The sequence below is a fragment of the Varanus komodoensis genome, unplaced genomic scaffold (assembly GCF_004798865.1).
Source record: "Varanus komodoensis strain SLA01 unplaced genomic scaffold, ASM479886v1 scaffold3, whole genome shotgun sequence".
NCBI classification, from domain to species: domain Eukaryota; kingdom Metazoa; phylum Chordata; class Lepidosauria; order Squamata; family Varanidae; genus Varanus; species Varanus komodoensis.
In genome coordinates this window covers 21,509,927-21,529,350 of record NW_025335761.1, presented here as the reverse complement: position 1 = coordinate 21,529,350, position 19,424 = coordinate 21,509,927, and the positions used below count along the sequence as shown (strand labels likewise).

Here is a 19,424-nt window from a genome sequence, read left to right as displayed (position 1 = left end):
GAAAATGCCTTTGCAAGGGGAATGATCTAGTGGGCACCTCCTTGCAGAAGCAAATATCACTCAAGGCTTTGCTTTCCCTTGGCAGTCCATTTTTTAACAGCTGTTAGTGGGAAAAGCCTAGATATAAACCCATTTATATAATCTCAGGGTCAGTGTCCCTGATGGTTGGCTGCTGCACTTTGACAGCATGTGCCCCAGGATAATGTCCCGGTAAGATTCACCATTTCAGATGCATGGAAGTGCATAAGTATGACTTTGGGAAAGCCTGACTGGAAAACTGTACAAATGTATTTGCACACGTTTGTGGTGCAGTGTTTTTAAAAATATATTGGGGGTGAAGCAGTTGCTGCACCTCCAATGTGCCACTAGATCACGTCAAAGGAGCTTTCACTGCGGTCAACTCAGATTCTGAAAGGGAGTCTTCAGAAAAACGAAGTGCGGGAAGAGCTGTGGTGAGAGAAAAAGGACTCACAATGGTTACAGAGAGAGAAAACAAATTGGCTTTAGCTATCAAATTCCCTGTGATACCAGCTGGAGGACTGAGGGGCAAGGTGTGGAGACAGCCCAGGGTGAGCCCAATCATCTGTTAGCGCACTGTGGTTTGTTTGTGCAACAACCACTAGCTGTGCCTGGGTGTGTGTGTGGTTAGCGACAAGGCACACACCCACTTGCTGACTTTGAATGAGCAAGCTTAGGGAGATGCCTTTTACTGGTCCATCTAGCTCAGCATTATCTGCAATAGTCTAACACATCTGAAGAGCACCAGGCTGGGGAGGACTGCTATACATTTATTCACAATAGCTCTCCTGGAGTTTTCCCAAGCCCTACCTAGAGATGCCAAGGCTTTTTCTGGCATCTTTAACATGCAAAGCAGTCTGCTTCACCAGTGTGTTACAGCCTCTCCCACAGAGAGCCAAAAGATCAGGTAGTTGCTAGGCATAAAATAGGAGTAAAAGGTGTCCCAAATGGCTCACAATGTAGCTTCAGTGGTGACTTATTAGTCCCTGGCCCCTCATCTCATGCTACAGAAGAAGTACACAAACGGTTGTGCAGTATGATCCTGGATGATGAAAGCATTTTCCACACACTTGGTTCCTTAGCCAAAAGTATGATTGGCTCATACGGTCAGTTGCAAGAGACAGTTTACATCAAGTTCAAATTTCATTTTAAACCAAGTTATGCTTACAGATGAGATTAGGGTTAACTTTTCTATACCACATTATTTGCTAAAAAGCCATCAATGTGCTGCTGTCCAACCATTAAAAACAATACATATGTAACACAATAAAAACAAAAACATGAAAATCAGAGCAACATTGAAACAGCACCCCTTCTAAAAGCCAAGAGAGTGGAAGCCACCTGACGGTATTGAAGGAGCACTTTTCACAGCTCCATGGACTTTTGCAAGCAATGGCGTCCTCAAGTGAGCCTTTCCAACACATCTTGTTGTAAGCCATCCTGTGATGTTGTCATAAAGGATGGCATATAAATGTCTTAAATAAAAATAAATCTTAAGAAATGGATAGGTTCATAACGAGACAGGCAGCCCCATTTTAACTTTTTTTTAAAAAAAAAGCTCTGTCTTATAAACATGCAGGTGCCTACTCTGACTTCTGTGTCATCCTCAGATCTTTGTAAGGAGGGGCCAGGCACAGTGGAAGAACACAGGTGTCACACGTACAAAGAACCAAGCTCAGTGCTCAAGATCCCCTGCAAAGTGGCTTCAGGTAGCAGGCCTGAGAAAGACCACTGTCAGTTGGTCAGGTTAATCTTCCCTGATGCCTGCCAGATGTTTTGTACTACAACTCCCAGCTTTCCTTTCTGGCTGGGCCTGATATGAGTTGAAAGTCCCAAATATCTGAAGGGTACCGGGGAAAGCTATGGGATACCATGCTGGGGTTGGGGTAGGCTCTAGAGCACGGCTCCTCAAACTGTGGCCCACGGGCTGGATCTGGCCAGCCATGCCCATTTATCCGGCCCGCCATAGCTCGCCATATGTGCACGCACATGACGAGGTGCCAGCTTGCTCGCAAGGAGATCATTTTGGACTCACTCGGAGAAAAGCAAGCAAGCCAGCGCCTTGCTGGGATACCCTTTTCTCCAGGTGAGTCTAAAAGGATCTCCTTGTTCCATTTGGATGCCAGGAAGCACTTCCTGACAGTCAAGACCCCGAGGGTGTGGAATGGGCTTCCACGAGAGGTCGTTGAGGCCCCATCGGTGCGGGTGTTCAAGGATAGGCTGGACGTCCACATGGTGCGCATGTCATGAGCGGAGCCGGCTGGTGCCAGAGGTCAGACTAGATGGCCCGGGAGGCCCCTTCTGACTCGCTCTGTTTCTATGTTTCTAAGGCGGCCCCAAGGCGCCGGCTTGCTCGCAAGGAGATCGCTTTGGACTCATTGGGAGAAAATGATCTCTGTGCATGCATGTCCCTGCCTTGTTGCGCATACGCACCCCTCCGCCCTTGCCCGCATCCCCCACCCGCATCACCTTGGCGGCCCGTGCCCATTGCTGGCATCTTTCAACTGGCCCCCTGTTCAAAAAGTTTGAGGACCCCTGCTCTAGAAGGCCAATTATACCAATGCACTGATTCGCACAGGGCATCTTCACATATAGTCTGTTTCAAGCAGAACTGCGGCATCTGTGTAGCAGGTCTGCAACTAGCTGTGTTCTGGATCATTTGCTTACAATGTGTAACTGTTGATCCCATCTATTAGAAAGGCTTTTTGTGCTTGCTGTGCTAGGAAATTCCACACTGGTATGCCTGGTAAAAAAAGCTGCAGGACTGTAAAATTCTGTATTTGTAATGACCATTATTTACAGAATTAGTCAATAAAGAAGCATAATTTCATCAATCCTAGTTGCTGGTTGCCACTGTGGACATTGGTTTCTGGCTGTGCACGGTTATGCTGTGAAAACAGTTTTTAAGTTTCACAGGGAAGGATAACTAATCCAGCTGAGCTGCTTGAATATTTTAGGTAGAAGGATGAAATGTTTGAACTAGGACTATTAGATAAGAAGGGCACTATGATTTCTGCTTTACTAGGAAGGAATTGCAGTGCTTGCATCTTGCATTGGGCCTGTGGGACAGACTGGGGTTCACCAGACTGCTGTTTACCAGTACGCCAGCTAGACTGTTCAAGTTGGTCTGGGATATGATGCGGGAGACTTCTAGGCTGTTGGTTTTGGGGGATTTCAGCATTCAAGCAAGTGACTGCCTGTTGAGATGTATAATTAGGGCAAATTTTCTCTTCTGTGAGTGTGAGGGACTTATTAAGAAGAAGGTCAATGGATCCAGATTCCAGAAGGCCCTAGGGGGCTCTCCTGTGGATTTGGATAGTGCACATATTGGAACCCTGTTGGAACACAGAGATTATATGGGCAGTTGACACACTCATTCTTGAACACCTCTGTAGTAGAGCTCACATGTCTGATGAAGCAGCACTGAAGATGTTTGAGTGCAAATGGAGAAACCACCTAGTGGATGCAAGTCAAGCTCTAGTATGTGCCCGGGCTTTTTAGGACTGACTGAGTCCTATTACCTGCTTGACCCTAAAGGCATGCTAGACCAGTCTGAGGCCCTCTATATTCACCAGGCACTTAGCAGAACAAAAGCTGTCACATCTGCCAGAACTGAGACTGCAGTGTTATAGCAGTTAAATCAGCTGAGATATTCAGAGCCTCCTGATCCAGTTTTCTTGAATGAGCTTCAGTTGGTACAGCTCAGGGATGTTGACAGAGTGCTCAGAAAGGTTCCACCTCCATAGCTTATCAGAACATGTCAGGGAGGAAACAATTGGCTGGGCCAGGGAGGTTTGCAAAGCTTCACTGCAAAAAGGACTCATCCCACAATACCTAAAAGAGGTGGCAGTGAGACTACATCTGAAGAAATCCTCACTGGACTCGGAGAATTTAAACTTTAGGCCAGTGGTAAATAATTTTTTCCTAGGCAAGGACTTTGCAGGTAGTGACCATCCAGCTCTAGGTACTCTTGAATGAGATTGTATTTGGATCCATTTTTGTTCGGGTTCAAACTAGATTTTGGCATAGAAACAGCATTGGAGATAGGCAGGGGAGTGTGACTCTGTTGAAACTCCTAGATCTCTTGACAGTGTTTGATACTTTTCACCATGGTTCCCCTCTGGGACTTCAGTCAAAGTTGGGAGTGTCGAGTACGACACTGCAGTAGTTCCATTCCTACTTAAATGGATGGCCCCAGAAGGTGGTGCTTGCAGAATATTGTTTGGGCCTGTGGACTCTTCAGCCTGGGGCTCCTCAGAGGGTCCTTTCTTACCCATGCCATTCAATGTATTGAATAAAATTCAGTAGGGATAGATGCAAAGTTCTATACCTAGAAAAACAGAACCAGTTACAGGATGGGATTGGTTGGCTCAACAATACTAGAAGAGAGAATGATCTTGGAATTGTTGTAGATCAAGAGGCAGTCTTCATGGGGCAGCTGGACAGTCATCTGCTGAGGATGCTTTAACTAGAGTCCTTTACTGAGCAGCAAGTTGGACTTGATGGCCTTCTGGGCCCCTTCCAGCTTCACTGTTCTATGATTCTGTGATACATGAAATCTGTTGGGGTCATCTGGAGGTTTGGAGTGCATTGCTGTCAGTACAGTGATCGCACGTGACTTTACTTCTTTTCCACTCCATCTGGTGAAGCTGTGGGTGTGCTTAACCACTGCCTGGCTACAACAGTGGACTGGAATAGGGCCAATGCACTGAAGTCCAGTTCAGACATGACTGAGAACCTGTTAGTGGATCATTCCTCTGACTGGATGGAGGGTGCTCAGCCTGTTGTGGATGGGAAGAAGCAGGTTCATAGATTTGGGGCCTTTGCATGTTGGCCACTTGAGGCTTAGGTGGCCTCAGTGACACAGAGTGTCTTCTATCAGTTGTGTCTTATGGCCTTCCTGTGTACCTATCCTGGTTTCAGTGATCTGTGCTGTGGTGATCTGCCAGTAATGTACTTCTTATGGGACTGTCCTTGAAGACTGTTCAAAAGCTGAAGCTTGTGCAAAACATGGCAGGCAGACTGATAACTGAAGACCTGAACATATAAGGCCATTCTGGGCTAGCTTGCATTGACTCCTTACATGCTTCTAGCCCAGTGCAGAGTGCTGGTTTTAACCTATAAAGCCTTACACAGCTTGGGATTGCAAAAGCTGTTGAAGCACCTCTCCCAGGCTACCTGCATGCTGTGATCAGCAGGATCTGAGGCCTTTTACCATGTGCCACCCCTGAGGGAAGCTGATAGGGCAGCAACAAGGGGCAGGGCCTTCTCAGTGGTATCCCCCTCTGAGAAGTTGCAGGATAATCTCTCACTGAGCCCTGTCTGATGTCAACTCTTTCATCCCTTCAATGCCAGTTTAAGACTATCCTCTTCTCCAAGATGTTTAATAGCATGACGGGACACCAGTGTCAGCTGTTTTGATGGGTCTAGTTTGTATTTAAAAACATTGTTCTAGCTGTTAAAGCTCTCTTTTTAAATTTTTGAATACTGGTATGGTTTCTATTGTTTTTTATGAATTTAGCGTCAGATACACATGTACATGCAAAATGGAAATTGTGCTCCTGCCTCTCATCACAGTGCCTACACCTATATTCATGTAAATTTTTAAAAAGCCACTGATTTTAGCAGTGTAGCCATCAGAATATTCTGTGAGAATAAATAGGAAGCATGTTCTGTGCAATGAGTGAAACATTTTCCTTTAAACCTGATTCCTACTAATTTCATTGTTTTATCCAGAGCTCTTGAATTTTCAGAAAGAATTCTTCCCCTGCCCGCTCCATACCACTATGAACTGCTACTGACTCCTCTTCTCTCACCCCATTCCTGCTGTTCCAGCTAAGATGCTTGAGTCTTTTTAAGCCAATTTCTTCTGGCTTAGGGGTAGGCAATTTGTGGCCTTTCACGTGCTTTGGTCTACAACGCCCATCAGTCCTAGCCAGCATGGTCAGTGATGAAGAATGATGGGAGGGCAAAACTTCTGGAAGGTCACATGTCACACACTATTAACTAAAAGTCTGGATCATCCTTACCTTTTCGTCTTGTGGCTGCTCTCATGGGCCATGCAGGATGCAGAAATTCAGCCTTAATCTCTTTGCATGCTGAGATCTACCTAAAAGGAATCTAGGTTAGAGCTCTCCTCTTTGACCTGTGATCCTTCTATAAATAGAATTTTACTTTTAATGGTTTTCTATGGACCAACCTTCACCAAACTGGTACTGGCCATCCTCCTGTATCAAAAGCAGGATACCTGTTCAGGCCAGTTGCTAAGGAACATAGGCAGGAGAGTGCTTGTAGGTTTCTGTGGGCAGCTGGCTGGCCCCTGTGGAAACAGAACACTGCACTAGGGTGAGATCCATCAGAGCTTCTTGTGCTCTTAGGGGGTGCTGAGAACTGTAACCCAGCACTTCCAAGGGCAACAGGTAGGGAAAGGCTAGTATGGAGGAATGCTTAGTCACAAGAATCCCTACTGCTGCAGTTTGAAGTGTTACAGCCTGGATGTTGGTTTGCCACTTCAGTGAAAGTAGGTTTTGAGGGCATCACACAGACCCTTCTGGATGTTAAGTGACTACGTTGGAGGGTGTCGGGACTATGCAGGAAGTGCCCCACTCTTTCTTGCTGAATGCCTGTTAGCTGTATGCGTGAAACAGTTTTCTGTGCATACAGCAACTCCCCATGAGAGAGTCCCAAACTGGGCAGGGTCTCATTTTGAGCATCACTGCTCTCCACACATACTGTTGCTCTGCATGAGCAGAGAGTCCATCTGTACAGTTGTCCAAGAAATGGTGGAGGAGGTGTGCAGGGTTAGCCACGAGGTCCCAGAATGCCTCTGCATGTGCACTGAATGTGCAGAAGCTTTTGAGATTCAGGAAATGTTTCTTTCAGCAAGCAGGAGCATTTCTTGCTTGCACACTGCCAGCCCCTTCCTGGCTTTAGGAGTTATGTGCTGTTTGTGGTATGGTTTTTAGTGCAGTGGGGAAAGAGGTATTCAATTCAAGGAGCACTGGGGAAAATGTGATTGCACCTATAATAATCAGGCCATTAAAAGAAATCTTGTCATATTTATTAGCTGCCCGTGTTTTTACAGCTGTGGCACTCACGGGTCAGCAATCCCACTTGCTTCTTAATGTGCCTATCTCTAAGCAGGGAAGATAGTTTCAGAGCCCTTTTCACAGTTTCCAGAGTGCCGCAGTTTCTCAAAACAAGAAGCCTCAGCCATGCTTTGCTCTCTAGATCAAAATCAAATGTCACACTGATTTCTTTTTTTAATTTGCCAGGACCTCTGAGATGCCGGGTGTGCAGGGACCTGCCTCACTTCTCTGAGGTTGCTTAACTACTATGAACTGTGCCATCCTGTGCGCCCATGTAGTCTTGCTTTCAGATTTGGGGCTCCCTTGTTCAGTTGGTCAGGTGCTGAGCCTCTTTCTTTATGTGTCTATTCTAGCTGTTCAAAATCTACCTTCCTTCCTTCCTTTCTTATACTGCCCTACAGTCAAAGCTGTCTGGACAGTTCACAGCAACATATTTACAAACAATATAAAACACACCAATTAAAACGTACTAAAACATCATTAAAAAGTTAGCAATACAAAATTTAAAACAAAATTAAAAAACGGGAAAAATTATATGTTGCAAAGACCCAGTTAGACCTTGTCTAGCAACCAGCAGGTCCCGGTAACCAATTAAATGTCCTGCAGTAGAGGATGGTCTTTACCAGTGCCAAAAAGATAGTAAAGTTGGGGTCAGGCAGGCCTCAGTAAGGAGCTCATTTCTTAACTAACGGACCACCACTGAGAAGACTCTTCTTGTTGCCACCACCCAAGCCTCCTTTGGAAGCAGCAATTGGAGAAAGGCCCCAGAACGTGATCGTAGTGTTTGGGTAGATAGAAGCTGGGAGAAGCGTTTCATCGGGTATTGTGGTCCCAAGCCATGTAGGGCTTTATAAGTCATACTTACTTTCATAGAGATTATTCATAAATGATGCATTTGATGCTATTCATATAAGATCTGTAATGATAGTATTGCTTTGAATATGTGCTTGGCTTTGAATTGTGATACATGCATTTCGGTCACTGTTAAATGGTACTTTCCCATTCCTTTTCTCATGAGTCATCCAATAATCCTAAGAAGTTGGCTCTTTCTCTGAAAAGCAACCTTTGAAACCATATCTTGCCTTTTGACTTCTTCCTCATCTCCTTGTAGACAGCTGCAAGCCCCTGGACCAGCTGAGCCTCACAATCCCTGTGGCAGGACACCCTGTTTCACCTGCCCACCCTCTCTCAGGATGTCCGGTGCCCAGTGTGCCACCAGCTGCAGAGCCTGTTCCTCACTTGCAGACACCCAACTCAGAGCCCCAGACTATGGCCCGTGAATGCCCACAGAGCTCCAAGCCTCCCAGCGGCTCTAAATCAGGCCTCCGTAATACTACAAGCTGTTTACATGTGTCCGACAGCAAAACAGTTGGGGGTCACTCTCATCCAAAGCAGCAGCGCATCAACCGGAGGAGGGCCACAAACGGCTGGATACCCATTGGAGCGGCTTCCGAGAAGGCAGTCTATGTTGTGGTAAGCATTCTGCAAACGACTTTTCTGATGGTGGTGGGCTGGGCCAAGAAGGAGGCTTGCAGAAGGTGAGGATGCAGATTAATTGAGGTTTAGCCAGGCCTGTTCCTAACCAAATCTTTATGCCAGAATTGCCCCCGCCCCCCACTCCTCCTGCCTCTCTGTGTTGGAGAAGTCTCCTGGCTCAGTTATTGTTCAGTAACCTTAACTCTTTGGAACCTCACAGCAAGAAAACGGCCTTTTGGCAGCTCTGCAGCTAGAACGGATTCAGAGAGGCCAGTCATGGGAGTTTGCCTTGGGAGCCTAGATGGGCTGTGCTGGAAGCACAATGTAACCTGAAGGTTTTTAAAAATAGGGTTTTTCCTGAGAAAACTGCTAGGCTAGTTCAGTATAAGGAGTATGTAAATGAATGTTTTAGAAATAATACATTTGGAGTCAAGAAAATCAGACTGAAATTAAGAGGGAAAATTTGGAAGTGGTATTACATCTATGATAAATGTCGGAGAAGGAAATGGAAGGGCAAATGGCCACAGGCCAGATGCAGGCACTCCCAGATACATGCAAAAGTCATGTTGAACCCCAGTGCCTCCTTGCAGGACTGGAAAAATTCTTGCTTGAATCCTGGAGTGAATCCTCAACAGGGCACCCATGAAGGGCTCTCCAGCGTGGAGCCCTGGGCACCCTGGGATTTTAAAAAATATGTTAAAATATGTTTACTTAGATGTGTATGAAATGCATAGCGTTATCTAGCTGTTATACACAGGCTTCAGCATGGTGGTTAGTGTGTTGACCTGGGACTCAGGAGACCTGGATTCTAGTCCCCACTCAGTGATCTTGGGCTTGTCACTGACTCTCAGGCTAACTTACCTCACAGGGTGGTGGTTGTGAGGATAAAATGGAGACGAGAAGAACCTTGTAAGCTGCCTTGGGTTCTTGTAAGAGGAAGAAAGGTGGGGTATAAATGTACTGTGACACCAACAACAAATGGACCAACTATACAAATATCCATGGGAAGTTGATGTCTATATGCCACCCATACTTATATCAAAATGGTGGTAGTTCTCAATTCATTGTATTGTAGGAGATGAGCTTTTTAAAATACAAATCTTTTGGATGTCAAAAGGACACAGAACACCCATTTCTTCTTCCATTTGTTAATTTCCATGGAGCAGGTAAATGATTTCAAACTGTGTATTTCAATGAATAGCAAAATCTGTCCTGGTACAAAATTTATCTATGTAATAACCTCCTCTCAGAAAGAAGCAATTCCTAGACATGGCTAAACTGTAGGTATAAAAGAAGCATTAGCTATATTGTACCACCAACAATCAGCTGGATTAGACAATTTGTTATTAAACAAACATTAATTTTCCTTGAATACAAAAGTCATTGCTGAATCAGATGGAGGCGAATATTCATAGATAGGTGGAGCAGGTACCGAAGTAGTGATCCGTAGCAGTGTCCACGCATCGAAAAAGGGTGGAGATCCCTGGCCTGGAGAGTTGCTGCCAGCCACGGTCAATAGTACTGCCCCAGATGGAGCAGTGGTCTGACTCAGCCTGAGGCAGCTTCCTGTTCCTGTGACACATGCTCTGCCTCCCCTTAAGGGCAGACCTTGTGCCGCATAGGTTGGAGCATCTCCCCTACGAGGAAAGGTTTTTGTATCCAGGACTGCTTCATTTAGGAAAAAAATACAGGTAGGCATGGTAGAGGAGTACAAAGTAATGCATGGTGCGGAAAACGTGGGTGACAGTTTCTTATAATACTGGAACCCAGGGTCATCTCGAGGAACTGGAATGGTATGGTGATAAATTCTAGACAGATAAATGGCTTCCTATGTACAATATGTCGCTAAACTGTGGTGTTCACTACTGGAAGCTGTATTGGTGGCCACAAGCTTGGACAGATTTAAAAGGAGACAGACAAATTCTTGGCTACCAATGGCTACTAGTCCTGATGGTTAAATACTACCTCCAGTACTGGAGCCTATACACCAGTGGCTGAGGAGTACAAGTGTAGGGAGAAGGGGCTGTGGCGATCCTGTCCCACAAACAGCTGGTTGTCTACCGTGGGAACAAAATTTGGACTAGATAGACCCTGGGTCTGATCTAGCATGATGGTACTTCACATCACTTGGCAGCATGTCAAAAACATTCTTGAAACAAACTTGCTTCTCAAAGTTGGTCTTCTGCCTTTTATTATGAGCTGAAAAAAGTGGATCTAATAAGATTCTACATAAACACACACCTTTGGTGTGGGAGGAGCCCATTCTGAGAGGCAAATTTAAGTCTTCCATGGACCATCTGACAGCGCATAATTGGAATTCTCATAACAGTTCAGGGAGATTAAATTGCCACATGGAAAATGGGATATGTGAGACTTTTTCACAAAGGTTATACAGATTTTTCCAGTGGAATCCATCCAATGTTTGAGATTCAAGTAGTGGAAAGCAATACTCTTCAAATACACACACCCACACATAGATGTACACATGCACATCTGCATTCTGGAACATACAATGTTTGCACTGCAGTATTAGAGCATGAGAATAGGAAAGGGGTATGTTGGAAGGGTACCTAAACTCTTGAAAGATGATGCCATATAGTGGAGAGGTTTGTTTGCTGGGCTGACTTCTCCTGTGCACTGGGTATATTATACTTAGCTTGGTGGTCAGTGTTACGGTTTTATATTTGTAAGATCATACCACATATTGCTTCATTATTTTATTAGGAGGAAAGGCAGCCATACTCAAATCCAAGAAATGCCTTTGTTATCACTGCATACATGTTGCATTTAATTACATAATTGCATGCTATTATTAAAAAGCCCTCTAATACTTTGATCTACGCGTATGCTGCAGTCAGACTAAGAGCTACTGTCACTGAAATGGACCTTGGACAAATTTATGGTAGTTGGATACTGAATTGGCCCTTAGACTGGAGTACTTCTTTCACTCCAGGTCATGTTCTTTGAAGCCCAGAACCAGTTACCTTCACCTGCATAGGCTTCACTAGCAGAACTTTGAGTTCAGTATTGTAAATACTAAAAAAAAGATTTTCAAGGGAATTCTTAAAGAACATGAAACACATTTTTTTTCTGCTGATACGTACAGTAGGAATGAAAAAGGCCTTTGTCTACACAGAAATTCTACACTGCTTCTTCATACTTAACAGGGCTAGACATTTAAATGATTACTATTCATAACTAAAAATAGTATTCATTTTTCCATATTAAAACTTGTAAATATAACTCAGTTCTGCATATTTACGCAGAACCTCACCATGTGGAATAGTGTTTGTAATAATGACATATTATAGGATGGATATTTTATAATATGGGAAGGTCCACTGCTATTTTATTTTATTTTTGTCCTCTTGTTATGTATATATGTGTCAGGATATAAATGCAGATATTTGCTTTGCAATGCTTTATCAGCAAGTCAGTCATACATTATTGCTTCAATTTCCACATTGAGAACATGCATTTCCATGCATAACCTGCAGACTTACACCTTTTGTATTTAAACAGTATAAAGTGGACACGAGGCATTTATCCTTCAACAACACTTTCCCAGTAAAAGTGGGCTATACCATATCGCTTTCTATGCTTCTTTAATAGGACCATTAACCCCACAGTCTTGCACAGAGCCAGACGCTAAAGCAGTCCTCCTTGTACAGAGCGTTTTTCATTTACAGCCAATGTGAACAAACTGAAGTGGCTTTTTTTCTTTGTTTCTTTCTGGGTTTAATCATTGCCTTTCATCTGAGCAGTGTGTTTTGCTTCTGAAATTAACCCGCTGGGAGGAGAGATGCATCCTGCCGTTTTGTACACTACAGCTCCTCCATGGTTTCTTTGGCACACCCATTTTGGCAGAAAGCTTTCTGCTTGGTGTAGGTGGATTAAAGGAAGCTGATATCTGTTTCTCAGCATTGTTTTTCCAGCTTCACTTCTTTTCTTGGCTTTCTCTCTTGTCAATATTTGTAGAATGAACCAGAGCCAGCTGTTCGTAAGAGCTACCAGGCTGTGGAGAGAGACGGAGAGATCATCCGAGTCCGAGACACAGTCTTGCTGAAATCAGGACCACGAAAGAAATCTATGCCTTATGTGGCAAAGATATCTGCCCTGTGGGAAGACCCCAAAACAGGTACTGGACAAACAAAATGACTATATATCATCAGGTGAAGCTGGAGAAAAGTGACAGGTAACTGATTTGAAATTGTAAAACTCAATATTTGTTTATAAAAGCTGCAGTGTTGGAAAGGAACAGAATGGTCATCCCATTCAGTTTGCCCTCTGCTTCTTTAGCCAAACCTCCCTGTTTTATTAGCAATACCATCCAAATTATAAGAAAGCAAAAGGGCTCACTATGTCAAAACTCCTGGGACAAAGAATTCATTTGGCAAGACAGATGCAAATGACTCAAACAAGTGAATTGTGTCCATGATAGTGAACAACACCAGGATCGGGCCAGGAAAAAACTTCTTGCTGATTCCAGATGTAACTTACCCAGCAAGACAAGCCAGGCTGCATACCTGTTCTTTTAATGCAGCCATCCACTCTATCCGAAGCAATTCCAGGTGAAAATTCTCTGGAGACATCTGTAGTAATTTGGAGATTTCTTGGGTATTTGATTTCATACACAGGCAGGGCACATGTAGGATAAGACCTGGAGTATAGGACAGAGCTCTGTGTCAGGCATCTCTTCCAACCCCACAGGCACTCTGCATGAAATGGCAACTTCCTCTATAAGCTGCTGTGTACGAACGAGTGCAGGCATTTCCAGATCAGGATTGCCCAATCTGGTGCCCTCCAGGTGTTCTGGACTCAGGCAACACAGTGAGGATTGCAGTATGCTGGGAGTTCTAGCCCAAAACATACTGAGGTGACCAGCTTGGGGAAGGCTGGTGGAGCATCAGGTAGGGTTACGACAAAGGCAGCGGCCCTTTAAGATTTGCTTGGCCTGTAGCTGCTTTGGAATTAATAGCACATTCTTCTGGGATGACCTTTCATTTATCACGGAAGCTCCTGAACCATCCTTTCTTTTAGGCTGGGAGGGTTCTTCAGCCTCATCAGGCCTTCTCCGAACAAGGTACAAGGGGGCAAAGGAGCCATTCACATCCACCACCATCCTGGTTGAAGAGATTGACCATCCCTGCATGAGACCTTCATTTATTTCAGAGGATAGTATATGATTAGTAGCCATCTCTGTGTCACAGAGGAAGGAGAAAATACTATAGTATAATAATCCCTTACATGAGGATCCATGAGCTAACTTCATTTCTCATATTGGACTCAAGAACTGCAACTTCTGGTTGTCATCTCCAAACCGCTGCTTGGGCATGTTTGCCCTGAAAATACTCATACCATTTTGCTGATTCTAACATCTTAGCAACAGCTACTCCCACGTGATTTTGTAACAACCAGAATGTCATGAACCTCTAATTAGACTAATGTTCTTCATAGTTTGCAGTCTGGGAAATAGTATAAAGATCTGAATTACTGCTTGCTTAAATAGTCTTGCTGCTAGCAGCTAGTATCAGACTGCAGTGGAGGTGGGAATAAGAAGTGAAAGTAATTTGGCCTAGTGATCGTTGCACCCCTATATATAGATTATTGTGTTTGGGGTGAAATTTCTTCTCTTACTGAAAATGGCTCAAGACTTAAATTAAATTGCAAATGCCCCTATATAAAAGATATTAGTAGCAATTAAAGTATGTGATGCCATTCCAGGAATACAGTGAAGTGCTTCCTGGGTATATGCAGCTGAGCCTTTGTTGATAAGGTAGCTGTCTTGACACCTAACATTTTCTACTCAACTTAAGTTGCCCTTCATTGAAGCCACTGCCCCACCTCCACCACCCTTTTCCCCCTTGGTTTTCTGTCATCACCAAGGGAAGGTGAGCACCCAGAAGGAAGCCTGAATAGGATTGTAAAGCTGACTACAATACAAGACGGTATTGTAAAGCTGAGCTGAATAGAACTTCAGCCATTCAACCTGGAGAAAGTTTCATTTCCCAGTGAAGACACACACTGGTTGGGTTTCAGCAACACAACAAGCCATGGTGGGGTTTTTACCATTAGTCTGTCTTGTTTGATCCCAGTCATGGTATTTCACCATGGTAAGTTTGGTCTTTGGAAACTATGATAAGAAACAATGGTTTGTTCTATGGTTTCTCTGCGCTACCATGGCTTGTCTTGTTGCCTGAACTGAGGACCACATTTTCCGCAATCGTGACATGCAACTACTACAGAGTCCTCTGGAAAAAGTGGCAGCTGCAGAAACTGCTTCTGCTCTCCAGCCTTTATGTGTGGACCAAGGAGAAAGAGGTAGGGAGTGATGCACCATGAAATTGAATTTTAGGTGAAGTGGCTGATGGGATAAGAGGACTGAGTGAGGAGAAAGGAAACCATGATAAAGTAAAAACCACTCGATTGTTGGATAGATCATAGTAAACAACTATGAAATATGAGAACCATGCAGAGTTTGTGTCATGTTGTGTGAACACAGCCACTGTTTTTGGAACAGTGAAGCCACTTTGGAGGTGCTTTCAATGGAAGCCGTTTAGCTTGTACTTACTCCTCTCCAGGACTGAAGTCTCACAAGGGGAGTAATTGTATGTGAATTTGAAGCAGGAGCTGAGCGTTGCTGGTGCTGCTTTAATTATCCCATGATGCTGTCGAGAAATCCTTGGAGCAATTCCATGCATGAAAAAAAGCAGGGGCAAATTAGAGGCCTGGGACCGCATTCAGTGAACTGAGATGCAAACCTGCTGTTTCACTTATGATTCAGCTGAGATAGGTGCTGCAAGCTCTGTGTTGTCTGCCTCCACTTCTGCTGCTGTGTTAGATTTCTCTAGAAATGTACCTTGTTTTCTTCCAGGGGAACTGATGATGAGCCTCCTGTGGTATTACAGGCCGGAGCACACTCAGGGAGGCCGCAATCCTAGCATGCATCAGGTGAGCTGTAAGCTTCTGAGTGATGGTTTGGGTGCTTAGGATTGCTTCAGTGCAGGGAGCAGAGAAAGCAAGTAACAAATTTGCCATGCTTAGATGTTTCACATTTCAAAATATTGCAGGGTGTCCTGTTTTTGTTTAGCCAGGCTACTGCTTTCTGTACTTTCAACAACTTGGTTTCCTTAAGCAAAACTTGCAGCATTTCACAAGCTGGCAAATAATCTGAGTAGCAAGTCTGTAATGGATGGCTCTCTGTTGCCATGCATGGTATTACAGTCTGAAAACTTGCTGGGCTGTATCCAGTGTTTTCCAACCACCAGCAGTCAGAAACACATGGCAGAATTACTGCGTTCTCTCTGGAGGGTTTGTTGAATAATCAGAGCAGAGTGGGGGAAGAAAGCAAGGAGAAATCCTGCAGTGCAAGGGGAAGTCAGTAGAGGTGTGAAGGCACAGAACAAATGGAGGGAATCCAGGAAATTTGGGGTGGTGGGGAGGACACATGTCCTCCCCATTTTTCAAAAACCCTTGAAATGGGATAGAGGACCCTTCTTTTTTGGGTTCCTTACATTTCATTGAAGCCATCACATCTCCAGTTCACATTATGCTGGCTGTTAAACTCCATGGCTGTTCTGTTAGGATTTCTGGTACTTGCTGGGTTTAGACCCATCCATTTTTAAGATACAAACACTGTATACATTTCTGGGCCTAATAATGTGCCATCAGTACAGTAAAAAGTTGAGTTTTGAAATACTTAAACGTGATGTTTTCTTAAGATTTGTACCTGTTCTGTAACAGAATGATTGTATTTATTTCCCTATAAGTGAGCAGGTATCATTCTGGTATGGAAGATCTTAATGTCTTTCCCCATAATTAATAGGTCAATTGTGGAGAAAATGACTTTTTCCAGCACTAACAAAACATTTTCTCATCTCTTCTTCTCTAGCCCAACTAGCAGTTCCTTTGATTAAACTAGCCCGAGCATCACTGTCTTCCTGACAGGATGATACAGGCATTCCTGATTATTTTAGACCTAAAAGTTTCAGACTGATGCAGGGAAAAAGGAGGACCTGGCTACCTTTTCCCCAGTCTAAAACTGTACAGAGAGCTTAAGCTATAGGGCAACATAGAAATGAAATAAATAAAAATAAAATACTTTGGCATGTGAGCAATTTTGAGGATAAGGGGAGCATTTCATGTAAAGAATCATCAGGTAAGTTGTCAGCGATGGAAAGATGGGTGTCTGGTTGTGATCATGTCTTCTGTGGGTCCAAATTGCCCATGTGAAGGCAATGCTGGATCCTGAAATGAATGCAGATGCCCCTGAGCTGAATTCAGTCTTAGCTTGATAGCTTACATTTCTGTGTAAAATCTAAGCATTTATATCCAATACCAAAAGCTTGTGGAGGCAACAAGGAAAATATTAAGCATAATGGGAAGCATCCAGCGTTCTCCGTATGCTCATGGTATTGACACTCAGCTACTGAAAACTGACACTCAGCTGCACTGGCTAATAGGACAGGATCCTAGGCATGTGAGCAGTATGAACACAGCACCAGGGTTGGTTTCTGCCAGCTCAGCATAATCAGCATTAGTACAGGAGCATCTTTGGTACCTGCCCAAGAGAAATAGAATTCAGTTACATTTTCTCCTAATCTTCCCCCTGCCTCAAAAGTTAAGAAGAACAGAAGCAGTGCTAGAGGGTCCCAGGAAGGCATACCTCAAAAGTTGTACCCCTTTGGTCTATTTTTAAGTATATTCATGTGTTGTTTTAAAACATGATACAGGTAAGCAAGTGAGAGAAAGAGAGAGAGAGATCACTTCAACAATGTTATGTCATGTTCACTGTTATTTCAGGCAAGCTTGCTAGCTTCTCCATACCAGAATGCTAATACAGTTCAGACATTATAACTCAGTAAATATATGCATTCGGGTTCATGAAACTTCATGTTTCTGTTATCTGCAATCTTTGACTTATGGTGACCCTAAGAAGAAAAGCCCTCCAGAATGTCCTATCCATGCCAGCCCTGCTTAGCTCTTCCAAGTCCAAGGCTGTGGCTTCCTTCATGGAGTCCATCCATCTCTTATGTGGCCTTCCTTTGCCTCTTCTGCCTTCAGCTTTCCCTAGCATGATTGTCTTCTCCAGGGAGTCTTGCTGTTGCAAGATTGTCTGAAGTATGGCTGCCTCAGATTTCTCAGTTTTGCTTCTAGGGAAATTCTATACAGAACTTTTCAATGACATAGTTTGGGTTTGTTACACTTTTAAAATAGTATGAAAAACATGTAAGCATAATCCTTTAGAAGCTATCCTGCCTATTTTCTGGTGACATGCTATTTACCATTAGCTGATAGACCTTTACATAAGCCAACAAACAGTATATGTGTTTAACAAAACCTATGCACACTTGAATTTAGCAAGGCATGCTTCTAGATAACCATGGATTGGCTCAGAAGCATAAAGTCCCAGACTTACTTACTTACTTACTTATTTATTTAGACAACTTATATGCTGCCCCATCGCATGAGCCTCGGGGCGGCTTGCAATCATTAAAATCCCGTATAAAATGCAAAAAATTCATCAAATAAATAAAATACATAAAATAAAATAGTGGAAACAGGCTGGTCAATTTAAAATCAACAAGTAAACCATTAACAGTTAAAATAGCGTTTAAATAAAAAGGTCTTGGCCTGGTGCCGAAAAACAAATAACGACAGTGCCAGGCGGACCTCTCTGGGGAGCGCATTCCATAGGTCCTTAAAGTATTAATGACTTTAAACAATCTAAAAAGATAATTACTAATCATTAAATAGACGAAGGTTGAAATACTCCACACATTTGCTCCACATAATGTTGCCTTCTGTTTAAAGCGGTAGCTGTACTCCTTCACAGTGTTGTGTTAGGATGCATCTCTTAACAGGCCACAAGCAAAACTATGTGTAGAGTTGCAGAACATCTTGTGAAATATTTGTCATGTTCCTTCTGCAGAATGAGATTTTTGCATCCCGACATCAGGATGAAAACAGTGTTGCCTGCATTGAGGAGAAGTGCTATGTTCTGACCTTTGCAGAGTACTGCAGGTAGGTGGCGCTCTGCACTTGCTGTTGCTGGTGTCTTTGGTTCCATAAACGGAGTTCAATGGAATGGATGCATGGTGCTTCTCAGCAAGCTGGTTTATAGTCTGCCCAGCCATATGAGCTAATCAGTTTGCTCTGTCTCTGCTTGGCAGTAGTCATGGCTTTCTCTGCATCATCAGTAGAGCTCCAGCTAATTCCTAATTTAGTTACCATGCTTTTAGTTGGACTGAGAAACAAGAAACTGAATTGCACCCTCTTTCCCTTTGTCAGCAAAACAGGAATGGGCATATACTGTTTTTCTTTGGATCTTAGCACATAGAGGTAGGTGAGGAGTCAGTAAGCAACATCTGTGTCACCGCGGTGTGTTTTCTTGGAGCTCATATCACTAAATGATGCATCCACGTGGCTTCTTCTTATTTTTCCTCTCGTGAGTACATTGGAAAAGGAGCAACTCCAGGTCTTGGGATTTTTTCCTTTTCCACTGGAGAAGCTGTAACAGGAAATAAGCCTTTCAAATTAGTGCAGCCTCTTCCAATCTGGTTCCCTCCAGATGCGTTGGACTACACAGTGCTACTCCAACACATCTGGAAGGCACCAAGTTGGGAAAAACTACAGCAGTAAAACTTGGGGAATTTCTGATGCATGGCCATTATACCATAACAATGGCTAAAACAAGCCATAGTGGCTTATTGTAGCCATGTGTGCTGGGTGTATGCTGGCCAGATTTTCCTAATTATGTACTGGCCACTGACACAACATGGCTGTTTTGGGGCGGGCAGCAACTGCCAGACAACCCAACTATAGTCTGTGGATCAGTTACTT

The 19,424-nt window shown here is 43.8% G+C and overlaps 1 protein-coding gene across 1 annotated transcript in view; it reads left to right on the top strand.

Moving 5' to 3' along the window:
• Positions 1-19,424, top strand: part of BAHD1 (bromo adjacent homology domain containing 1) — a 75,256-nt gene that overhangs the window by 52,480 nt on the left and 3,352 nt on the right. The window contains exons 3-6 of the mRNA XM_044435898.1: positions 8,218-8,579; positions 12,561-12,720; positions 15,457-15,533; positions 18,514-18,605. Of these exons, the coding sequence (XP_044291833.1) occupies positions 8,218-8,579; positions 12,561-12,720; positions 15,457-15,533; positions 18,514-18,605 (691 nt within the window). The remainder of the gene's footprint in view (positions 1-8,217; positions 8,580-12,560; positions 12,721-15,456; positions 15,534-18,513; positions 18,606-19,424) is intronic.